The sequence below is a fragment of the Chenopodium album genome, chromosome 19, assembly GCF_948465745.1.
Source record: "Chenopodium album chromosome 19, dcCheAlbu1.1, whole genome shotgun sequence".
In the NCBI taxonomy this organism is placed as follows: domain Eukaryota; kingdom Viridiplantae; phylum Streptophyta; class Magnoliopsida; order Caryophyllales; family Amaranthaceae; genus Chenopodium; species Chenopodium album.
Window position 1 is genome coordinate 6,432,374 of NC_137852.1, and position 21,412 is coordinate 6,453,785.

Consider the following 21,412-nt stretch of genomic DNA (forward strand, 5'->3'; position numbering starts at 1 on the left):
GTGCAGGATAATTGTCACATGACTATTATCAATTTATCACTCTGTATGTATTATGGAAAATTGATTTTGGTACACCCTTAATTGATTTAAACACACCCCTATATGAGAAGAGTATAGAAAACAATGCCCTCATATAGGGTTGTGTCATGTGCCAAAATCATTTTTCATATTATGGACTACACATTTTATGTTTTAGTCCTAATGAATGAAATTTTAGAGCACTGGGAAGAAATTGCAACCCTTAAACTTAACCACTAGACTAAATCTAGCATGACACATGAAATTACTGGATCAAGGGACTAAGCAAGATAATGAGATATCCAACTTGTGTGGAAGGAATATCCCCCACGTCACGGGTATGAGATAAAGAGGACACAATAAACGGTTCAACGGATCAAATTGTAAATCAGACAAACTGTCCACCATCCACTTAAAAGTACAAGTCTACAAAGTACAGCAATTTGAAAGATTAGTATTGTAATTAATTTTTAAAAAATGAAAGGTTAACTGGAATAAAGTGTACAGTAAGAATGTAAGATATAAGCACTTGTTATTTAGCGAATCTAAAATAAAGTGGTAGTCTACACTCCACCCTTTAATTAATACAGTAGTTATAAAATCAAGTTTACAATTGCCTTTTCACAGTCACTAAAACCAAAATTTGACTACATCTTTTAAATAGTACGAGTACTATATAAAATAATACGATTAATCTTATTTAATCATTATAATAAATACAGTACAACTGTACTCCGTACAAAGGATGTAGTAGTTAACATTACAAAAATATATACTTCCTCCGTTTTTTTTAGATGCAACACACCCTTTAAAGCGATAATTAAGAAAAGTACGGTTTACATGATATAATAAACTTTAAAATAGGATGAGTGGTTGTTAGGAGTGTAATTTAATAGGTCATGTGCTTTAAATATGGAATATAGTACGAGTATAGTTTTTGTATTGTGACATTTCCTTTTTAGGGAAGTGTCGCAAGTAAAAGAAAACGGAGAAAGTATTAATCTTATTTGATCATTAAGCACGATTTTGAATTTTGGACTCTAAAATGTCAAGTGTGAACTAAATTACTACTCATATGAAAAAAGATGAAAATTACTTTATGAGGAATGGGAAAATGGTGGTAGCAGGGCCGTCTTTAGACATGTCTTTTCTCACACACATAACAGGGCCCCCCAAAATCAGGGCCCCATAATTTTAAAAAATAAAAATTATAACCTTACAAATTCACCTTCTTCCTCGTAAAAGACCATCATTTTCAAACTAAAACCTAAAAATTCATCTTTGATTATGAAGATATATTTGTGGATTTTGCTTCAAAAAATATTAAAAGGATGACACTTTTTAAATAAATAGTTTTTGTTGGTTGTTTTATTGAATTGCTATTAAACTTATTACTATGAATATTTAAGCTCTATAATAATTTGTAGTACAGTACTCGAAAAAAAAAGCCATTTTATAATAGTAATATTTTTAACCTTTTAAAATAGTCCTCTAAAATTAAAGGGCCCAATTTTAAAAGTTAGAACAGGGCCACCAAATTGTCGGAGACGGCCCTGGGTGGTAGAATACATTTTTCCACATCTACTTAGCATGTAGCCCACATAGCATATTCCAACCTTGCATCCGCACCTAACAGGATAATAGACAGTTCATACATATTAGTGCATGCATTACACAGGCAATACTCTAAAGCGAGAACATGCATCAGCATTATGTACATGGCCCGCATCATTAACCCGTCGCGGAACAAGTTTCACAGCTAAAGAAGACAAATTCAAAGATAACTGCATGCACTAGTAAATTAGCAAGAGCGAAAATGCAGCAAATTTTTGGAAAATTACACATTAACAGGTGATGATCCAAACCAAAATGTTGACAAATTTGAAAACTGCAAGGGCACAAAGGTGAAAATAAATCTGCTAAATAGGTAAACAAGAGGCAAAGAGGGAAAAAGGACCCGAGTGAGCTAGCAACATTTTGGTTGAGGTTAAGGTCTACTAAATTGCATGCGAGCGACACACAAGACTGCATTGAAGCTTGTTCTATTGGTCACAATGGAAGTTTCACCAACCAGATGTCCCTCGACCGCTGCATAGCTTTTAATCCGAAACAGTCCATGTGTTTATTGTTTAAAGTTACTCGCTAGGTGACAAGGGCTTCCGCACCACAAAAAAGTACATAGGAGTGAAGATCTCTCTCCTGAAAATTTCCAGTTAAGAGTCAAGTAAGATACTATATGAATGATAATGGTGATTCACAATATTTTCCCAGAAGGAACAAAGCCTCTTCAATAAAATTTAAATTGGCATTTACAGCATATAGTTGTTGAAGGTAACTAATGAGCCTTATTTAGCAAAATTATGTTACTAACCTTCCACCCTCAACAAGCCCTTCAGCAGCTTTTTCTAGAAAAGATTGAACTCTTAAACTCCCCTTTGGAGCAAGTCCAATGTACTCTAGAGACTTGACCTAGAAAAGAAAGACAAGATAGCTAAGAATTGTGCTTTTTGTGGATAGCAGGTAAAGCAAGCTCGAAGTACTAACAATATTTAGTATGCTAATCTTACCAGGTTTCTCGTGAAGAAACGTCCAACAGAAGTTAGACGGAAGCTACTAAAAGAAAAGTGATTTGTATCCAAAGGCAAGTACCAAGGAACTGGTGAGTCAGGTGCAAGATCTCTGTCCCAAATGACCTTAAAGATAACAATAATTCGCAATTTTAAAACATAAAAAATGAATGGAGGTTGAGCAAAAATATAACAATGAGATATCCGTAACTGCAGACCTCAAATCCTGCCTTCTTAAGAGCATCAAGGCACTGTCTAGTTGATCTGATGTCTGGAAGCCCATCACCAAGCTCAATTTCTGACTGAACTTGTCAAATTGCCAACAAAAATACCAATTTTAAAGATATTAATCATCTACAACAATTGCATATAATATGACCACTAGAAAAGTAGAAAGCATAATCAGATACTGTTGTTTCAGTAACAACCTTGATTTTCTGGTGATCTTGGTTATCGGGATCAAAGGCATCTGTCATGCACCACTCATACGCAGCAAAATGTTGCCCAGGCTTTAACACTCTGTATATCTCTTTATAGCACCCGACCTTTCTCCAACAGAAATGAAATAACATACATGTGAGTATGAATAATCTCAGATTATAAATAGTTGAGAAAAAAGTATATTATTGTACAACATACAGCATCTGGCGCATGACACGTTGCCTCAATGGCATAAACGGCATCAAATGAATTGTCGGGCATTGGCATTTTCATGAAATCAGCCTGAAAACAATGATGTAAAAATGCAAGTTATTTAGAGGTTGTCCTTATCTCTGTAATTTTCAAAGCTACCTTTGCAAAAGTAAAACCTCCATTATGTGGTTAACCTTACTTTGATAAAATTACATGTCTTGTCAACCCCTGCAATCCGATTCAGTTCCTGTCATGCAGTGAAGGCGTAATCAATAAAAAAAGCATAAAAACATATCCATCGATTAACAGAAAATGGATATGACGCTGCCATGAAAGATTCGGAAACATATTCACCCAATGCAGAAATAGAAACAAGAGAGGTAAAGAGCACCAAAAAAACAGAGTAGGATCATACCTCCCCCCTTGTAATTTGATATTCATTATTGTTTAACCCTGTCACAGATGTTGAGCTGCCAAATATTCAACAATTCAGATCTCCAACCAAAAAAAAAAAAAAAAAAAGACAAGAAAAGAATGAAAAGGACGGGATTTCGTTAACTTTATACTACACATGATATTGTAACCAATACTACTAGCAGGTACTGCACAACACTTACAATGGCGCCAGGTTGATTGGTTCAGCCACGATAGTATTACTTAAATACTTATTACAGAATAGCATGTAACACATTGAAACCTCATAACATTCTACAGAGTACCAACATGTATACACCAACTGTACTTAGAAAAAGTACAGATATACAATGCAAACAGATAGTATTCCCCAAAGAGGCATACCAAAAGCTTTAGAGCTAAAGAGCAAGAATATAACATTTAGAACATTGAACATATAACGTTGCACGCCAAAGGGCGTACCTGAATCTAGAAATTTCCCTGAGAGGTCCTCCAATACCACATCCCACATCTAACACCTGAGGAACATCCAAACACCCAAATTCAGGAAAACATTGGGATTAATTCTCAGTGTGAATACTGATCCACCACGAATCCCAAAAGGAAGGAGAAAAAAAAACCTTCTGTCCAGGCTTCAGTTCTAGTTGCAAAGCAAGGAAGTGCTCGTGGCGTTTGATGCTTTCACGAAGAGATTCCCCATTCCATCTGTCAGCATAAAAATATAAAATTTCATGTGTTTCATCCTTAAAAAGATAAAATCTGGAGAAACATACTAGCAGCAACATGAATAAATTAAAAAATAAAATGTTAAACAAATAAAGGCAAACCTGTGAGCAAAATGAAAGGACTCTCCCCAGCCAAACTCATAGAAACTAGTCACCAAATCATAATACTTGTTAACCTGTCATTAGAGTACACCGAGATAAATAGCTCATTCAGATTAAAAAAGTAATAATGTAAATAATTTTTACAATCAAGCGTGGACAAAGATTCTGTGATCATCATTTCACCAGTTATAGATCAAGATATGAATATAGGATAACTAAGCTTAAACCTTTGAAACACAATAGATCAAGATGAAAATATATTAAACTAAAAAAGCTATTTCAACACTAGAGACGTTTACATTGGAATTGGGACTATACTATATGTTCCCCACCACACAGGATTGTACTCAAACTTGCACATGCTCTCTCTAACTGGATAAAACACTCAAATTTCAAATTATTACAGTAAGATACAATCCATACTTCATACAGTCATATTAGCTAAAACTTCCAACTAGTGTCAATACCTAAGTAGCAAAGATACTTCTAGATAATGACATGTTCCCTATCATGTACTTGGACACTAGCATGTTTCATTTGATAATATTCGATAATCATTACGTAGAGCAAGCTAGTGGAAGTTGGCAACACCAGATTAAATGTAGGACTAGATGACACAATGATGATTAATCACCAGATCAGAAACTCTGAAACCAAACTACAAATTGGTGCAGTTTTTAGTGTTCATTACCATATCAGTGTAGTTAGATTTTCTTCCTTCTTCTTCACCTCCATAGTAGACATGGTATTTCTCATACCTGAAGCAAGATAAATTTACTAATTACTTGATGCTGAGGGATCGCAAACAGAACAAGCATTCTAATAATGGAAGAAAGATCAAGACAGCATATGCATAAATTTTGCATCACAAAATCAAAGCTTTCAAGACATTGGCAAACGCTTCGCGATTTGCATTGGCTTTCATTACAGTAGTAAATTCAAGAAAAGTTTAAAACAGAAAAAGAAAAACAATTACTTGAGCTTTAGTAGAAACCATATTAATCAATCAAAGCCTTAATCCCATAAGTGGGGTCGGCTACATGAACCAAAAATGATTTTTCTATATAGTCATCCACAAAAATCTCTGTAGTAGAAACCATAATTTGACAGAAACATAGTCTGCATCTCTTTTATACAATTATATACTGTTGACATTAACTGATTTACCATCATTAGAAATAAGCTTCACCGTGAACAGTTCGATCCGAAATTACAGATTTCCCGTGTTTTCCACAAGTTTATCATTTTGATACGTACAAAACTTAAACTCTAAACATGTAGTAAACCATGCTGAGAGAATAACAACTACTCACACAAAATGTACTCATTTGTAACCGTTGACTAATTAATTGGGAAGTAAACCAACATTGCGTGATAAACAACCCAACATACAATGTGGAGAAGTACAATTCCTCAACAAATTAAAATAAATAGTGGTAAGTAAATTACTCCCTCCGTCCCAAAATAACTCCGTTAGTCACGAATTACGACAATGAGACACAGATCATGAGGTGGGCAAACATTGCGTGATCAGACCACCCAAAAAAACACATGTGGTGAACAACACTTAGATTTTCGCTTACATAATAAAAGTATGGATCTAACCCAACAAACATCCTTAAATTGACCATCATCAACAGCACCAACAACTATGACAATTGACAATTTGACATATATTGAAATAAACAATTTGTCATACAATTAATCAAATAGTAAATCAAACATCATAAATTCAAAAGAGCAAGTTTTGCTAGTTGGGGTTCATTAATTCAGATATCACGTGAGTTTTTTTTCTTTTTTTCATTGCTGAATTAGTGGACCCCCAACACTCAATTCAACTATTCAACTCAACTACCATAATCTATCTCCCCTTCATCATATTCATAAAAGTATTTCTATCATCATATTCATAAAAGTATTTCTATATTTCTAAACCGATGAGAGGTCTTTTGCCGCTCGCCGAAGTGGCAAAGACCGAGGGTTTGTGTACGATAGGTCACAGATTCAAATTCGGAATAATTGTAACAATGCAGTAAGAAATAAAAAGAGAAATTTACTTGTCAACGGCGGAGAGAACATCATCTTTCTCGATCTTTCCGCCAACGCCACTAGCAAGATCAAAAGCTCCAGTCTTTGACATCTTTCACTCTAATTATAATCAATTAATTAAAAATAAAATTCAATAAAAAAGAAAAATTCCAAAAAAAGAGAGAATAATTGAAAAGATGAAGAGAGAGAAAATGGAAGATCTGAGAAACCTAGAGAGAGAAAAAGGCGGAGAAATCTGGGAATGTAGAAGAAATAGTGGTGTGGTGTGGTGTATTATAGTCTTATAGAGTGAGCGTGAGAAGCAGTAAGGAGGGGCCGTGACAAGTGTTTTATTTTGTTTGTTTGTTGTTATCGTCTAACGAAAACGGCAATTTAGTCGTATCTTTTTATTTTCTATTTTCAGAATATCGATATCCTCGCTATTGTGAGTTGTTTGATGTTAACATTACTGTAATCTGTATTTTTAATTTTGAGATGCGATTGTGTGGGATTTTTAATCAGTTGCGATTATGTGTGAGGTTTTCTTGTGATTTTCGTATTTTATATTGTACTCGTAATATCAATGTATGATGCTTACCAAGTTACCATAGTTTACTGCGAAAGTGTGATGTGAATTTTATTCATCTTGGTTTGCGTTATACGTAGTACTTTTTTTAATTGAACGGTTCTAAGATAAATCTACGTATTATTTGGACTCATAAATAAGAACGCATATATGATTTTGTTTTACTTTTTATGTATGGATTATGATGTATTGATGTGTGTGGAGTTACTTTAAGCTGATGGTTGAAATTCGGGATTAAATTATATACTCTATCACTATTCGTAGATCTTATACTCATTTTGTATAGTTTAAAATTCACACGTAATTGGTTTGAAACTTTGAATGATTCTTAGGTTTTTTTTTTTTTTTTGGACACAAGATTCTTAGTGGTTGTCTTAAAGATGAGCACGAAAACGAAACAAAAAATTGATTCTACTAGTAGTGATGGACCATCTAATGATTTTACTTTTTTTCCTTAGGGTTATTATAAACCACTAGATTATTGGACCATCTAATGATCTTACCCTTTTTTTTTTCTTCTTCTCCTATTGCCATTTGCTGTAATTATATCACTGAAATGTTTTTTCACTACTCGTATATGAATACTCCATTCATGTTTAAATAAATGAAACGTTTTGACTTTTACGGGAGTTTTAGAAAATTAATTGAATTTATTAAAGTAATAGATAGTGGGTATTAGTTTGAGAAGAGAGAAGAAAGAAAGGGGCTCTGTGGTGGTCATAAATTAGTATAATATTATTAAAAATAAATAGAGAAAAGTAACTAAAAAAGAGACATTATTTATTCAAATACGACCAAAAAAAAAAACATTTCATTTATTTAAACGCAGAAAGAATATTACATTATTAATATAAAAGTTAAATTATTGCGATTATTTCAGACGAAAGTATTGCATAGCATTTTTTTTTTTTTTTTCCTCACAAGTCATGGGGCTCAAAGTTTTTTTTTTTTTTTTTTTTTCCTCACAAGTCATGGGGCTCAAAGTTTTTGTTGGATCTATCTTGCAAATTTGACGGCCCAATGACCAACCTATTCCTACCAAAATTGACTTCTTTTCTTACAACTGAAAAAATAAATAAAATACTCGTAATGTATAATCACCATTTTTATTGACCATGCAACCCAACAATCTCTTGGCGGCTCAATTACACTGCAACTGACGAGGAGAGAGGATTACTAATCAAACACTTTCAAGGTAATTAAATCAATTGATGATTCAATTTTATTTTGTTCGGAATTTTAATCAAATTTATTTAATTTTTCTCATCATTTTCATCTTATAATCTCTGATCTATTTGATGAATACTTATTGATTGTACTCATACAGATTTTAATTAATTTTAAAGTTTTTGCTTGATTGTTGAGAAAATTGTTATTTTGAATTGCAGACTTTAGAATGATTAACATATTAGTAATTCTTCGTTTCATTTGTTACCATCAACTAATTTTGTTAATTGTTACAACTGTGATGATTGTGCAACTGTATAATGAGATTTGTTAACCCACTTGTTTAATTGTAATTACATGACAATGAATGCAATCGGGTATTTTTGATTCTAGGGTTTGATGTGGAAGAGTGTAAGATTGAATTTTTAATTTTGATGTTGTAGGGATTTTGATAAGAAATGAAATTTATTAAAATTGATTGATTGTATGATGTTCTTAAGCTAGCTCCTTGAATTGTTGATCCTTGTCACAAATATAATATGATAATTTAGTCTTAATGAGGAAAACACTTTATTTTTTTGAATTACAAGAGGAATTTTATTGGTTGAGAGCTAGATTTGAAGCTCTGAACTGCTCTTTATAAATCTTAAGCTACATTTTGTGTGTTGAACAGAAAAGCTTATTGATTGTATATTGGATTAACAGGAACGGTTTTTTTTTCATAAGCTTTGTATTTGATTGTTTGAATGGATAGCGGAAAGGATGACGATTTCACATTTTGTCAGGTAAGTTGGAGTTACTGTAATGATTTTCATTGATCAGACTATGATATTTTGTAAGAACGTAGTGTGAAATTTGTATATTTTATTTCTGTGTCTAGGTCAGTGCACCCATTGATCAGAATGAATTTAATGAACAAACTGTGGTTCCGGGTATAAGTAAAATCACTATTAATGAGGAAGCCTCAAGTAGTAATAGTGGTGAACAAGTTAATCTATGGAACAATGCAAGTGTTCCTATATCTACCACTGTGAAGGAGAAAAAAGTTGGATCGTTGTCTTTCAATGTCATTGATACAACTCAAAAGCAGGCTAGCGCTGCACAAAAACAAGCAGGGAAACCATTAAAGGATCCAGCAGAACAGAAACCTGTGGCCAAGAAGCCTGCTGCTCGGGCCAAGATTCCTTTTGAAAAAGGTTATAGTCCAATGGATTGGGTCAAGCTTACTCGTATGCATCCTGACCTTGCAGGTTAGTTTATGTAGTATATTTTTGTTGTGTCTGGATGAATGTGCTTTGGGGGTGTTGGGGAGCCTGATAACAGACAGGAGACACCCCGCCTCTCAACCCTTTTTAATTGATCAAATACCCTAACTGTGCATGCAGGCCTAGATTAGATGAGCGACAATGAATTATGGCTACTCCTGGCTTTTATTGTATATAGTGGTCATTAATTAATGCTCTTTGATGTCCTGTTCTTGTTTTTCCGTAATTGTGCATGCAAGCCTAGAATTAGATGACTGGATATTTCATATGACAACTCTTGCTCCTTGGTGGTTATACTCCATTAAGCGATCAGGAATGCTCCTTAATGTTAATTTTTTGTAACTGTTAATATAGGATTGAATGGCCAGTCAAACAGGAGGCTTATACCTATGAGTGAAGTCAAACAACATCAATCAGAAGGCACCATGTGGACGGTTCTGCAAGGACGTGTTTATAACATTTCTCCCTACATGAAATTTCACCCTGGAGGTATGGACACTGTAATTGCTGTTAGCTATGTACTTTATTCGTCTTCATTATTTTGTGCAGTTAAACCTATTTTTGTTACCATCCAGAAGTTTATTTCTGACTTCCGTGACTCCATGAGCAATTTATCTATCCATGCTATCATCCAGGAGTTAATTTTATGTTTTGTCTGCTGACATGTTTGAATGGCCAGTCAAACAGGAGGCTAGTTAAAACGAGAATAATGAGATTTCTTTCTCTAGTTGTCTTGGGCAAATAATTTCTTTACAAAAAAATGCTTGATGTATTTTTCTTCTTTTGTTATTGGCCATGATCCCACCCCGTACAATACAAGATCCAGTTTGAATTGCTTCTCTTGGCTCTCTTGCTACTAAATTCTGACTTCTTGTGCTGATTGTTTTGTCTCCAGGTGTTGATATGTTAATGAAAGCTGTTGGAAAAGACTGCACATCATTATTTAGTATCCTTTGGCAATTGACATTTCATTTAGAGCTCTCCACACCCAAGTGAATTTCTAGAAAATATAAATACTCCCTATGTCTGGAAAGTCACATTGCCCCAAGGCCCCCCAAATCATTAGATGAAAATTTCTTACTAAATGTTTTTTCCTTCAAAGGCGGAGTGAACTGTATTCTTTTCGTTACTCAATTTTAATATGGATATATCCGACTCCCTGGAATTAGGCTTTGGTTTGTTGCTGTAATTTGATGTATGGATATAGGCCATATCACAGCATAACCAATCAGAAAAGCTATTACTAGTATATGTGACATCTTTTACTGGACTTCCTTGCATATTACTAGTATATGTGAGTATGTATTCTATTCCAGACAGAGGGAGTAATTTTCTTGTGAAATCTATTGGCCTCACCTGAGAATCGATTGTAATTAAGATGCATGTACCAAATTAAATTCAATTCTGTGATTATGTTGCTCAGCATATCGCAGGAGTCACTGGTGGTTCTAAAACATATCTTAAGTGCTACTCATGTCTAATCAAGTACTTTCGATATTTTTTCTACTGAAGCTTGGTTTGTAACCCTTGACCCTTCTTCAGATAAATACCATGCTTGGGTAAATGCAGATTTCTTACTTGAGAAGTGCTTGGTGGGTATCTTAGATGATAACAAAGGAGGGAAATAACTGTGTGGTGAAGTCTTCAACAAGCAATGGTTCACAAGAGGTAAATCACAACTTATGCTAATACTTGCCCAGCCTCTACATGACATGTGAGCTGCAAAATTATGAATATTGTTCCGAATTGAGTCACACATTGTTTTAATTGAAGATGGGTCAATTCTGTTTCGAATTGAGTCACATATTGCTCTAATTGAAGATCAGCCAATATGATGTATAAATCTCACAATTATGTAGTACATTGATTCTTACTATTATGAAATATCTTTTACCCATCTATTTTGTGAGTTAGATTGGTTTTTGTTGTTTTTCCTTTTAGGCTTTTGGCCTCTGAAATAATGTGCACTGGTGTTGGTTATCAACTGAGAATTTCTTAATGTGATCAAATTTCCAGATTCACCTAAAAATGTGGGGGATTTGCCACATTGGTATAGGGAGAAAAAAAAATCAGAAACTAAACTTTAACAACTTAAAACGCAACTTTAACTTCAACCATAGAGTACTTAAATTTTATCAGAAACTAATTCAACAGACTAGTGTGGTAAAGCCCATGTTTTTATCTACCAATCTCATTCTGGTACGAATAATTCAAGGGACTAATATATGTGGCTTTCTTAGTTCCCAAAGGATTGGAGCTGACATGCACTATCCCCTCTGTTAGATGCTGTCTGAGCATAATGGTTGTTGCACCAGAACTCTTTGGTCTCTGTCTGATGTTTTACAGTAGAATACTAGAATAAGTAGATTGAAAATTACAATAGCACAGTTTTAATTATTTAAGGATTTTATGATGGTACCTTATTCCTTTTTTAACAAAGATTGACCGAATTATCTGGTCAATGGGCATTTGCTTAGGAATTACGGAGTAAGAAGTAGCTTTCTTTGCCATCAAGTGTTGTGTAACTTATATAAGCAAATTACATGAACATCCTGCAGTTCTGGGATCTTCCCTAAAATACAAAGTAGGTTGTGCACATGAAGAGACTATTAAGGGGAATAGTATTAGCTCGCTGCTACAAATTGGTGTAACGTTCACTACATAATAGCAGAAGCAAATAACAGTTGTCCTTTGGTATATTACCGTCTTTGCTCAAACTACAGTCTGTAATGCATGCCTTTGAAATATAAGTGGCATAACAAATCCCAAACCTCTAGCAAAAGGCATAGTATCAACTAGACTCAAGAAGTTATACAAGGATGGCTGAAGAGATAACATAATATACTCCTACCATCTAAGCAGTAGGGAAAACCTTAACTTCATCAAGAATTGGACCACAAAGTATACCAAACCCATCAGCCCTGCTGTGATAGTAGGAGCTGAAAAAAGTAACCCTAGTCCTGGGCGAAATTGCCTTAAATTTCATACTGACTGTTCGGAACCTCCCAAGACCCTGGGACAGGAAGGGTGCTTTTAGGGTATCCTTCCCTGCAAATGCTTCCACCAACATTGATCCTTTGCAACCATTCTTAGCATCTCCGATTGTGAAGGTGAGGTTGTATGTCTTGTTGGGAATTGTGCGGATAACCTGGGCAATGGCACTCTCCCTTCCTGCTACAAGCTCGATAGCTGCACGGCCAAATGGAACATTGAAGTGCCTTTTGTCAATGAACTTAACTGCCTTGAGGGATTCAACAATCCATCCAGGGAGTGGGGAGTTGATATCTTCTTGTTTGGGAGGAATGAGTATCCCATTTGATGAGTTGAGCAACCTGTAAGGGCCCTCTTCAAAACCACCATTCCTTACGAGGTTTCCTGTTAGGACATTGCCAAGATAGGTTAACAACTTGGGGTAGAAATATAGACAGATCAGATCAGGCTAGCAACTGTAGAAGAAAAATACAATTTGATTTTGTGTAGTCTGCAATATTAAGTGTGAATTAGTAACATGCTATATGGACCACAAAATTAAGCATGGTATGCTTCAGAGTATATCGGTGTACACACTGCATTTATCTGTGAGTTCTGATGGGAAATGCATCATTACTAAAAAGTATCCTATAATGCATTATTCAGAAATACAGATAGAAAATAATTTAATTTGCTAGCTGATTCTTATGGGAAAAAAAAGTTCTTTGATCAAGAATTTAAAAGTCATGGATTAAATTTGAATATGATGCAGGAAAATCAAGCCATTGTTAATCACAAAGCAGATTATGCAACAATCAAACAACAAATTAGCTGATATACCTTTGGTAGGGTAAACAGGCAAAAGCTCCTTGAGAGCAATAGCATCAATTAGAGGACCACAGGTAGGATCTTCTTGCACCCCAGGATTATGAAAAGTAATCTTAGCAACCTTAGAAACGGCCTTAAAACCAAAAGCATGAGTATCACCTCCATCAGTACTGTAAAGCGTTTGAATGGGCAAGTCACCATGAAAAGGAGGGACACTGACCCTTAGGACCTCGTCTTGGGCACAAGTTCTAGAGGCCCCAAAGGTCAGTGCATAGAATGACCCTGGTTTCACAGGCACTGTCTGTGAGATTGAAGCCTCGTTCCCGAGTCTCACAGCGTGGACTCCATGGGCGACGGCAAAGTACATCCCTCCCGGCTGAGGCCCACCGCGAATGTACTCCACAAGTCCATTGATTTCCCACTTGGGTAAGGAGAATTTCCCTATGATTTTGGTATTCTTCACTTGTTTTGGTGGCTCTTCAAAGTTACCATTTGGAATCAGCCCTAAACAAAATGCAATGGGTTAATTCTTAAGTTAAGTAAGTGAAAAAGTTAAGGCTTGTAGTGTTTTGACAATAGTTCCAAACAAAAGTACTTGTTTCTGACCTTTCAGTGTTCATGTACCAAACTACAGAAAGCAATAAAAGTACAAAAAAACTGTTCTTTTTACTTGTATTTAGTAGGTCAAGCAAAAGATCCATCTTTTTTCAGAAGTTCCTAGTAAATTCCCTGAATTTGTACCAAGATTTGACACATTTTCACTAAATATCCTATTAACAAACCAAAATTTGAACCCAACACAAGAAAACAAGAGGGTTTCATCTTCATTTTACTGAGCTGCAGTATGCATTACTATTTATACAGTATGAATTCAGGCAAGTGCTTATAAAATCAGGTGAAATTAACATAACATAAAAAAATGAATGAGAAAAATGAGAAGAGTTTAAGTAATACCTCCCCTGTGATTTTTAGTTGGTGTAGCTCCCAAGGCAGTACAAATTGTGAGTAGCAGAGCTAAAGAGAGACAGAGTAAAATTGGTGCTGCCATTTTTGGTTTTGAGGAGAGAGAAAGAACAACTTAAGCTTTTTATAAGAGTATGTTATGTATGAGTTTCAATGAGGAGATGGGTTCATTTTTATAATGAAAGGCCAGTTACAGTAACAGAGGTAGAGGATAATGGGCTCAGGGAAAAGGATACAAATTGTTGATTTTGTCTCTTTGTCTGTTTAATTTCAAACCCACTCTTTTTTGCCTTAAATTATGGTGATTTTGAGTTTCAAATCTCGAAGTGCTAAATTTTGCTTTGAATTATTGAACCTTTTTTTTTTTTTAACAACTTATATTGAACCTCCTACTAGTATAGGATTTTAAATTTTTCATTCATAACACAAATCATATTCCGTACCTTTTACAAATTCCGTAAAGATAGTTGAATCTTATATTTGGATCATACAAAGTACTCTATATTGCAAGTACGAAGTACGGAGTATTTCATATCAACAAAATACGCCGGATGTAGGAGCCAATTGTATCATGTTTGTTCAACTCTTTGATAAGGACTTCCTGTTACTACCTCCATTTCTTTTTAGTTGACACGTATTCCTTTTTAGGAAGTTTCTTTTTAGTTGACACATTTCCTTTTTGGGTAAATTTTTTACCTTGCATTTACAAGCTACCCCACTTGCTTTTTCATTTCCTATCACTCTCTCTCCTCTCCTTAATATATGTACCTAAATCAAACGCGTTAACTAAATAGAAACGGAGGAAATATTTTTTATACTCTTATCTTAAGAAAAAATCTATACTCTATTTGTTGTCATTGAATTCATAAACTTGACGTAGTAGTGAAAGAAATTACGTAAGTGGGAAATTGACAAAGCAAAGGAAGAAAAACTGAAAAACAGCACCGATTGTTAGCAGAAGCACATGCAATATTAATACAAATAGCATCAAAATTGTATGTTAAAACTAGCGTGATTGGCTCGTTAGTTAGCGCCAAACTTCAAACAGGTTTACTAATACTCCGTAACTTTTCTGTGCATTTTTTTGTCTTTTTTCTTTTCCTCTTAACATGGCTACTGTCATGGTTTAATATTTGTGCAATTGTGCATAATTTCCAATAAATACAAAAAATAATTAATAAAATAAATAAAACGACATTAGTAGATCAATTTTATAATGTGGATGTTAACTCTCATGAGTCTCAACCAATTTTATTTTATTTAAACTAATTACAGTACTTGTAAGTTTGTATGACAAGTTATGATACTAGCCACAAAGTAGTTTTCATATTAATTATCATGTACGTGGTCTACTAGAGTGTATTTATGTTTGGAAATTATAGTCCATGTTATAGTTAGGTATCTAGCCCCATTAACTACTAACTATACATATCCATTTGTTTGAGTATTTGACCCCCTCCCAAGGCTCCCATGCAGTGTGCCTAAAATTCGTGTCAAACTCTTTTGTGACATTTGAAATATACAGGTGGAAATAGAAGATAGAACGGAGGGGGTAATTGATATTTCTGTAATAAAATTCGCAGTAGCTATGGGAGGCCGACCCGGTTGATCAGCCTGATTAACCAATTCTTGTTAATCAGCTGCATTTGTGGGCCCCACTTGCCAGACAAATTGACAGAGATTCATAAGACGTTAGCTTTAATTTAAGTCTCATTTTTTTTTTACAATTTTTTTTTTTGTTTTTTAACCCATCTTCTCCCATCTTCCACCGGCAGCGAGCACCACCATAGCCACCATCTGGTCCACCACCATCACATCGACTACCATCGGAACCCCATCACAGCCACCACCATCACATCGACTACCATCTGAAACCCATCACAGGCACCACCATCTCTCCTCTTTCCGCCGATCAAACCCACAAAGGCCTTCCACATCCTCATCTTCTTCCCGTCGTCCTCCTCTTCTTCCTCAACAATGGTCGCTTCGCGGCGAATCAAAAAGACACCCTACTAGAAAAGAGTGTAAATTAGGGCCATATCAATCCTTTAGGGAAAACCTTTCATTCGCAGCAGCATTTGAACTACCATAGGCGGTGGTGGCGTGGAGGAAGAACTGGGTTTTTGGGTTTTGGTTTCTGGCGTGGAGGAAGAACCGGGTTTCTGACTTTCTGGTTTTGGTTTCTGGCGTGAAGGATGGGAACGAGTTAACGAGCGTTATCCCAACGTTTGCCAAGTTATGTGTGCATTGACAAGAGTACCCTTACTATTATGCATGAAAAGACAAAATTAACCCCTGATTTACACAAGCTGTAAATCAGCCTGATGAACAAGAATTTCCTCGTAGCTATGGTATTCTTCTTTAAATAATCTACGAGTATTATTCATGTTTTCTTCTTAATAAGAATTTGCTCCGAGTTGTCATGACTATTGAGCAAAAGTTAAAGGGAATTTCATCTTTAGTTATATGGATTGAAATTAAAGTATTAGATAATAACGAACACAACATTGGGCTGAATAATCACTTTTTTTAAAAAAAAAAAGACGGTGAACTACGGGGAAGGGTCATCATCCTATCACAGGTTTGGGCCAGGGGCTATGAGGAATTGAACCCAGTCACTTGGGGCCTTGGGGGGGGGGGGGGGGAGGGGAGTTGGAGGGACTCATTCCTTTGAGATTTCACTTTATAGACTCTATTATTTGCGTACTATTTGTAATGCAAGTATAAAGATTGACAATTGTGATAAATGTTAAATACGGGCCTGGGCCGCACCCGTCATGGGAGAGTGCAAGTCCACCACTTTACAAGACCAAAGGGGTTCCACCTCAAAACCATATGGCAATGAGGGGAGTAGCCCCTTAGCCTTATATTGTGGTGGTAACTCTTGAATTCTTTCAATGTGGGATTTCATAACCACTACACTCCCCCTTTAGTGTTTAGTGTGGGACAAGAAGAATGCTCACATGTGAGTTGTTCATGGGCTCAACAATAAATGAGTATAAACTTTGATTTGATTAATATACGTGGGACATCTAATCATATAGAAATATTTTGTGCAAGGGATTTCCAATTGGACAAGAATGGTGATAAATAAAAACTTCTCGTATCTCACAAATTCTATAGCTATAAAGGGTGGTATACTAGAAAGGGATTAGAAAAAAAAAAAAGGTGTGCATAAATTACTGAATAAAGGAAAGATGATATTCTTATTTTCGTTCCCACTCATCGATTTCCTATCTTTATCCATTGCAACTTGACATTATCCAACAACAAAATAAGAAATACTAAAGCACTTACGCTTAGTTTAGTTTAATTTTAGTAACTACATGAATCAAAAGGGAAGCGAAAGAAAGATACCTAATATTCGATGTTTGATATAATGAAGAAAAGTGAAAAGGTATAAAAAATAATTATTCTATTTTATTAGCTTCTAATTTTTTTTTTTCCTTTCAATATTTCTCTAATGTGGAAAGAAAGGAAAGTAAATTTTTATAAGGAGGTTATTCATTCACTTTCTTTGATTTCCTATCATATTCTATATAATTTTGAAAATAAACCTGAAAATTATATATCACTCTGTTCACTTTTAATCTCCCACAATTTTTTTCCAAAATGTTCAGAATAAAGTTTTTTTTAGTTAAAATGAAATTTTAATCCAGTTATATATCCTATGTAATGTAGATTCACACTCTTTCTTCCACACTTTTACTCCATGCTCTAGTTATGTGAGTGATTGAGTCCTTATACCCCATACATTTTAATCATGTAATATACTCCGTATTAATTATTACTGGATGAAACCCGTGCGATGCACGGGTCGTTTATATTTTTAAGAAAATATATTTTTTATATCTATGTGATTACATTTGTTACTCCGTATTTTATTAGTTATACGTAATATATCATTTTTTCGTATTTGTTTTAAAATATTAGATAAAATTCCTAATCTCATAAGATAATATTTTGTATTTAATTAATGTAACCATTAAAATCTCATTGGTCAATTATGTTTATGTGGCACTTGCATTATTTAATCACAAATTTTTGTATGTGGCTGGCCACACCATGTGGCCAGCCACAATTTTATTAAAAAATACATAAGTCTTCTCTTTCCTTTATCTCTCTCCTCTTTTCTTAGCTTCTTCTCCAAGTCAAACCACACATCACCACCAGCTACATTTCTACTCCACCCATTTTCTCTCTCCTCTTTTCTTAGTTTCTTCTTCAAATTAGACCACACATCACCAACAAGCATATCTCTATTCAACCCGTTTTCTCTCTCCTCTTTGCCAAATTGATGCAATTAAAGCCCGAAATTGTAGAATTTGGGTGTTAAATTGCTGTGAAAATTGCGATTAATTAAGCTTAAGATCATCAACAACATTTGAAGTAGTGAAATCAATGAGAACCGGAGAAATTTGAGCTCGTTTTTTTCGTGGAATCTTCGATCGAACATTCTTCGTAAAAAAATCAGCAACATAAACAACAATAGTAGTATGAGCAGATTATAGAGTGTTACTTGTCAAAAAAAATGTGTTACTTGTAGGGTGTTACTGGTTTAGTTAGGGGTTACTTGTACGGTGTTACTAGTTTGGTCATGGGTTACTTGTAGGTGTTACTGGTTTGTTTAGGGGTTACTTGTACGGTGTTGCTGGTTTTGGTCAGACGTTACTTGTAGGGTGTTACTGGTTTTGGTCGGGGGTTACTTGTAGGGTGTTACTGGTTTGGTATGGGGCCTACAAGCAACTCTTGAATAAGTAACTCATACAAGTAACCTTGAATAAGTAACTCATACAAGTAACTCCTAAAGTAACCCATACAAGTAACCCTTGAATAAGTAATCATACAAGTAACCCTTTAATTAACCCATTCAAGTAACCTCTGAATAAGTAATCCATACAAGTAACCCCTGAAGAAGGAAAAAAAAAAAAAAAGTAACCCCTGAAAAATACAAGTAACCCCTAAATAAGTAATCTATAAAAGTAACCCTTGAAAAAAAAAAAAAAACAAGTAACCCCTAAAAAATACAAGTAACCCCTGAATAAGTAATCTATACAAGTAACTCTTGAAAAAAAAAATACAAGTAACCCCTAAATACGTAATCATACAAGTAACTCCTGGTAAAAAAAAAAAAAAAAAAAAAAAAAAAAAAAAAAAAAAAAAAAAAAAAAAAAAAGTAACACCTGAAAAATACCAGTAACCCTGACAATACCAGTAACTCCTACATGCGCGTGAATAGTAACCTCTAGGTCAGTTATTTTTGCTGACTTGGCAGCAGGCCACATGGTGTGGCCTGCTGCACCAAAAAGGCACCGTTATTTAATAGATATAACTATAATTTATAATCCTACGTGGCACGTTAACTAATCTTATGTGGCATAATCCTATTGTAACGTTTTAAAATTATTTATCATATGTGGCGCTCTAAAAAGTTTTTAAAAATAAAAATCATACGTGGCGCTCTAAAAACTCGGGAAAAAACTCCCCTTTATATATATATATATATATATATATATATATATATATATATATATATATTAGATTTTACCGTCTTCTACTACAATCCCACACCTTACTAAATTCTTGATACACATCCCTAAAAAGGGTTATTTGATTTGACCATCTTCTACCAAATTGCTACCCACATTCCGGTTTATATTTTGGTTAGACTTTTAGCTGTGAAACCTCATAACACAAGATTGTTCTAAATTTCTAACTCTATCCTATTTCCATGAAATCCCATTCCCACCTCACCACCTTACATTCACAATTCATCCCAGTAATAGTGGAACCATGGAACATATAAAAAAAAAAACTTCAAATTAGGGTCTGTTTTGATTTACTAAACTAGCTGATCTGAAATTAAGCCGAAGAGAACAGATACTTAGTATGACATTTAGAATCTACACCCTTAATATGAGACTATTTCATATCTTAATTTCAATTTAACGAACCAACCGACCCCTAAGCTAATTATTCGAAAACAAACCTAATACATAACTTTTTGGATTTTTTGACATTTGCTACCACTAAAAACGTCTCTCTTCAAATTCACTACCAATTTTTAAAAAAAATTTACTTTACTACCACCCTAAACAGAGTTTGTTAAAAATAACTACCTTATGCCTTACACCGTTATAATTTCCGTCACTAGGGCTGTACCACCGTCTAGCCACCTTCTTGCCACCCTCCCACCATCCAGCCTCCCTGCTACCACCAACAACGACCCTTGTCTCACCACCGCACACAACACCTCCCTCCACCGTCACCACCGCAAAATCTTGCAGCAGCACCCACCTTCATCGTCGAGGCAACACCACGCACTGCACCTCCTCCATTAGCACCAGCACCGCAAAACACCACCACGCACAGCGGCATATCCCCCCTTCAGCAGCACCAACACCGTCACCAAATTGCGACCAACCAAGAAGCCAACCCCACCCCCTCCCCTTGAAAACCCGATCCAAGTCCCGATCCCAGCCCCCTCCCCTTGAATTAGGGTTTGAGTTGTTCAATTGGGGTTTTTGGCTGGGATTGAGGCGGGTTTTCGAGGGTAGGGGTTGTCGGTGGTGGTGGTCTGGGTTTGGGGGTTAAGGTAGTGTCGTGGTGGTGGTAAGGTCTAGGTTTGTGGGTTTTGGGTATAGGGTTGTCGGTGGTGGTGATCTGGGTTTGGGGGTTAGGGTGGTGTCGTGGTGGTAGTGAGGTTTGGGTTCGTGGGTTTTGGGTATAGGGTTGTCGGTGGTGGTGGTGGTCTGGGTTTGGGGGTTTGGGTGGTGTCGTGGTGGCTCGTGGGTGAGGAATAGAGAGGGGGGTGAGGTCGCCGGCGCCGATCGACTCTTTTGGCGCCGGCCGCCGGCAGGGAGGAGGGGGAGGGATGGGTGGCAGTTTAGGGAGGGGGTGGCAGTGGGTGGCTGGGTTTTTTCTTTTCTTTTTTTAATTTTTTTTTTTTTAAATAAACTTAACGGAAATCCTAACGGATTCCGTTAAGTGGTAGTTATTTTTAACAAACTCTGTTTAGGGTGGTAGCAATTTTTTTTAAAATTGGTAGTGAATCTGAAGAGAAGCGTTTTTAGTGGTAACAAATGTCAAAAAATCCTAACTTTTTCTCTTCAAAAACAAAAGTGTCTTACATAGAAGGCCATTTTA

At 35.4% G+C, this 21,412-nt stretch overlaps 3 protein-coding genes across 3 annotated transcripts; 1 reads left to right on the forward strand and 2 right to left on the reverse strand.

Moving 5' to 3' along the window:
• Positions 1–1,753: 1,753 nt before the first annotated feature.
• LOC145594488 (cycloartenol-C-24-methyltransferase-like) lies at positions 1,754–6,756 on the reverse strand. Its single transcript, XM_081650792.1, has 13 exons — positions 6,517–6,756; positions 5,151–5,217; positions 4,460–4,533; positions 4,253–4,337; positions 4,095–4,150; positions 3,634–3,688; positions 3,418–3,465; positions 3,225–3,308; positions 3,014–3,130; positions 2,804–2,887; positions 2,586–2,711; positions 2,390–2,487; positions 1,754–2,217 (listed from the first exon to the last, which is right to left on the reverse strand). The coding sequence occupies exons 1-13, from the start codon at positions 6,597–6,599 to the stop codon at positions 2,154–2,156; spliced, it is 1,041 nt and encodes a 346-aa protein (XP_081506918.1). The 5' UTR covers positions 6,600–6,756; the 3' UTR covers positions 1,754–2,153.
• Positions 6,757–8,893: 2,137 nt separating this feature from the next.
• LOC145594958 (cytochrome b5 domain-containing protein RLF-like) lies at positions 8,894–11,406 on the forward strand. The gene is made up of 5 exons (XM_081651306.1): positions 8,894–9,025; positions 9,121–9,490; positions 9,860–9,994; positions 10,401–10,451; positions 11,048–11,406. The coding sequence occupies exons 1-5, from the start codon at positions 8,987–8,989 to the stop codon at positions 11,131–11,133; spliced, it is 681 nt and encodes a 226-aa protein (XP_081507432.1). The 5' UTR covers positions 8,894–8,986; the 3' UTR covers positions 11,134–11,406.
• Positions 11,407–12,081: 675 nt separating this feature from the next.
• On the reverse strand, positions 12,082–14,418 carry LOC145595519 (protein TEEBE-like). The gene is made up of 3 exons (XM_081651938.1): positions 14,258–14,418; positions 13,316–13,807; positions 12,082–12,880 (listed from the first exon to the last, which is right to left on the reverse strand). The coding sequence occupies exons 1-3, from the start codon at positions 14,349–14,351 to the stop codon at positions 12,360–12,362; spliced, it is 1,107 nt and encodes a 368-aa protein (XP_081508064.1). The 5' UTR covers positions 14,352–14,418; the 3' UTR covers positions 12,082–12,359.
• Between the last annotated feature and the right edge of the window lie 6,994 nt (positions 14,419–21,412).

What these genes read in the sequence shown, in the direction of transcription:
- LOC145594488 (XM_081650792.1), bottom strand. Translation starts at nt 6,599, where the DNA reads ATGTCAAAGACTGGAGCTTTTGATCTTGCTAGTGGCGTTGGCGGAAAG. An exon ending in AGGGAAATTTCTAGATTCAG is followed by an intron (nt 3,689 to 4,094) that starts GTACGCCCTTTG and finishes AATATTTGGCAG; the next exon opens with CTCAACATCTGTGACAGGGT. An exon ending in AGACATGTAATTTTATCAAA is followed by an intron (nt 3,309 to 3,417) that starts GTAAGGTTAACC and finishes CATTGTTTTCAG; the next exon opens with GCTGATTTCATGAAAATGCC.
- LOC145594958 (XM_081651306.1), top strand. Translation starts at nt 8,987, where the DNA reads ATGGATAGCGGAAAGGATGACGATTTCACATTTTGTCAG. An exon ending in CATGAAATTTCACCCTGGAG is followed by an intron (nt 9,995 to 10,400) that starts GTATGGACACTG and finishes TTTTGTCTCCAG; the next exon opens with GTGTTGATATGTTAATGAAA. An exon ending in AGACTGCACATCATTATTTA is followed by an intron (nt 10,452 to 11,047) that starts GTATCCTTTGGC and finishes ACCCTTCTTCAG; the next exon opens with ATAAATACCATGCTTGGGTA.
- LOC145595519 (XM_081651938.1), bottom strand. Translation starts at nt 14,351, where the DNA reads ATGGCAGCACCAATTTTACTCTGTCTCTCTTTAGCTCTGCTACTCACA. An exon ending in AACTAAAAATCACAGGGGAG is followed by an intron (nt 13,808 to 14,257) that starts GTATTACTTAAA and finishes CATTTTGTTTAG; the next exon opens with GGCTGATTCCAAATGGTAAC. An exon ending in GCCTGTTTACCCTACCAAAG is followed by an intron (nt 12,881 to 13,315) that starts GTATATCAGCTA and finishes ATGTCCTAACAG; the next exon opens with GAAACCTCGTAAGGAATGGT.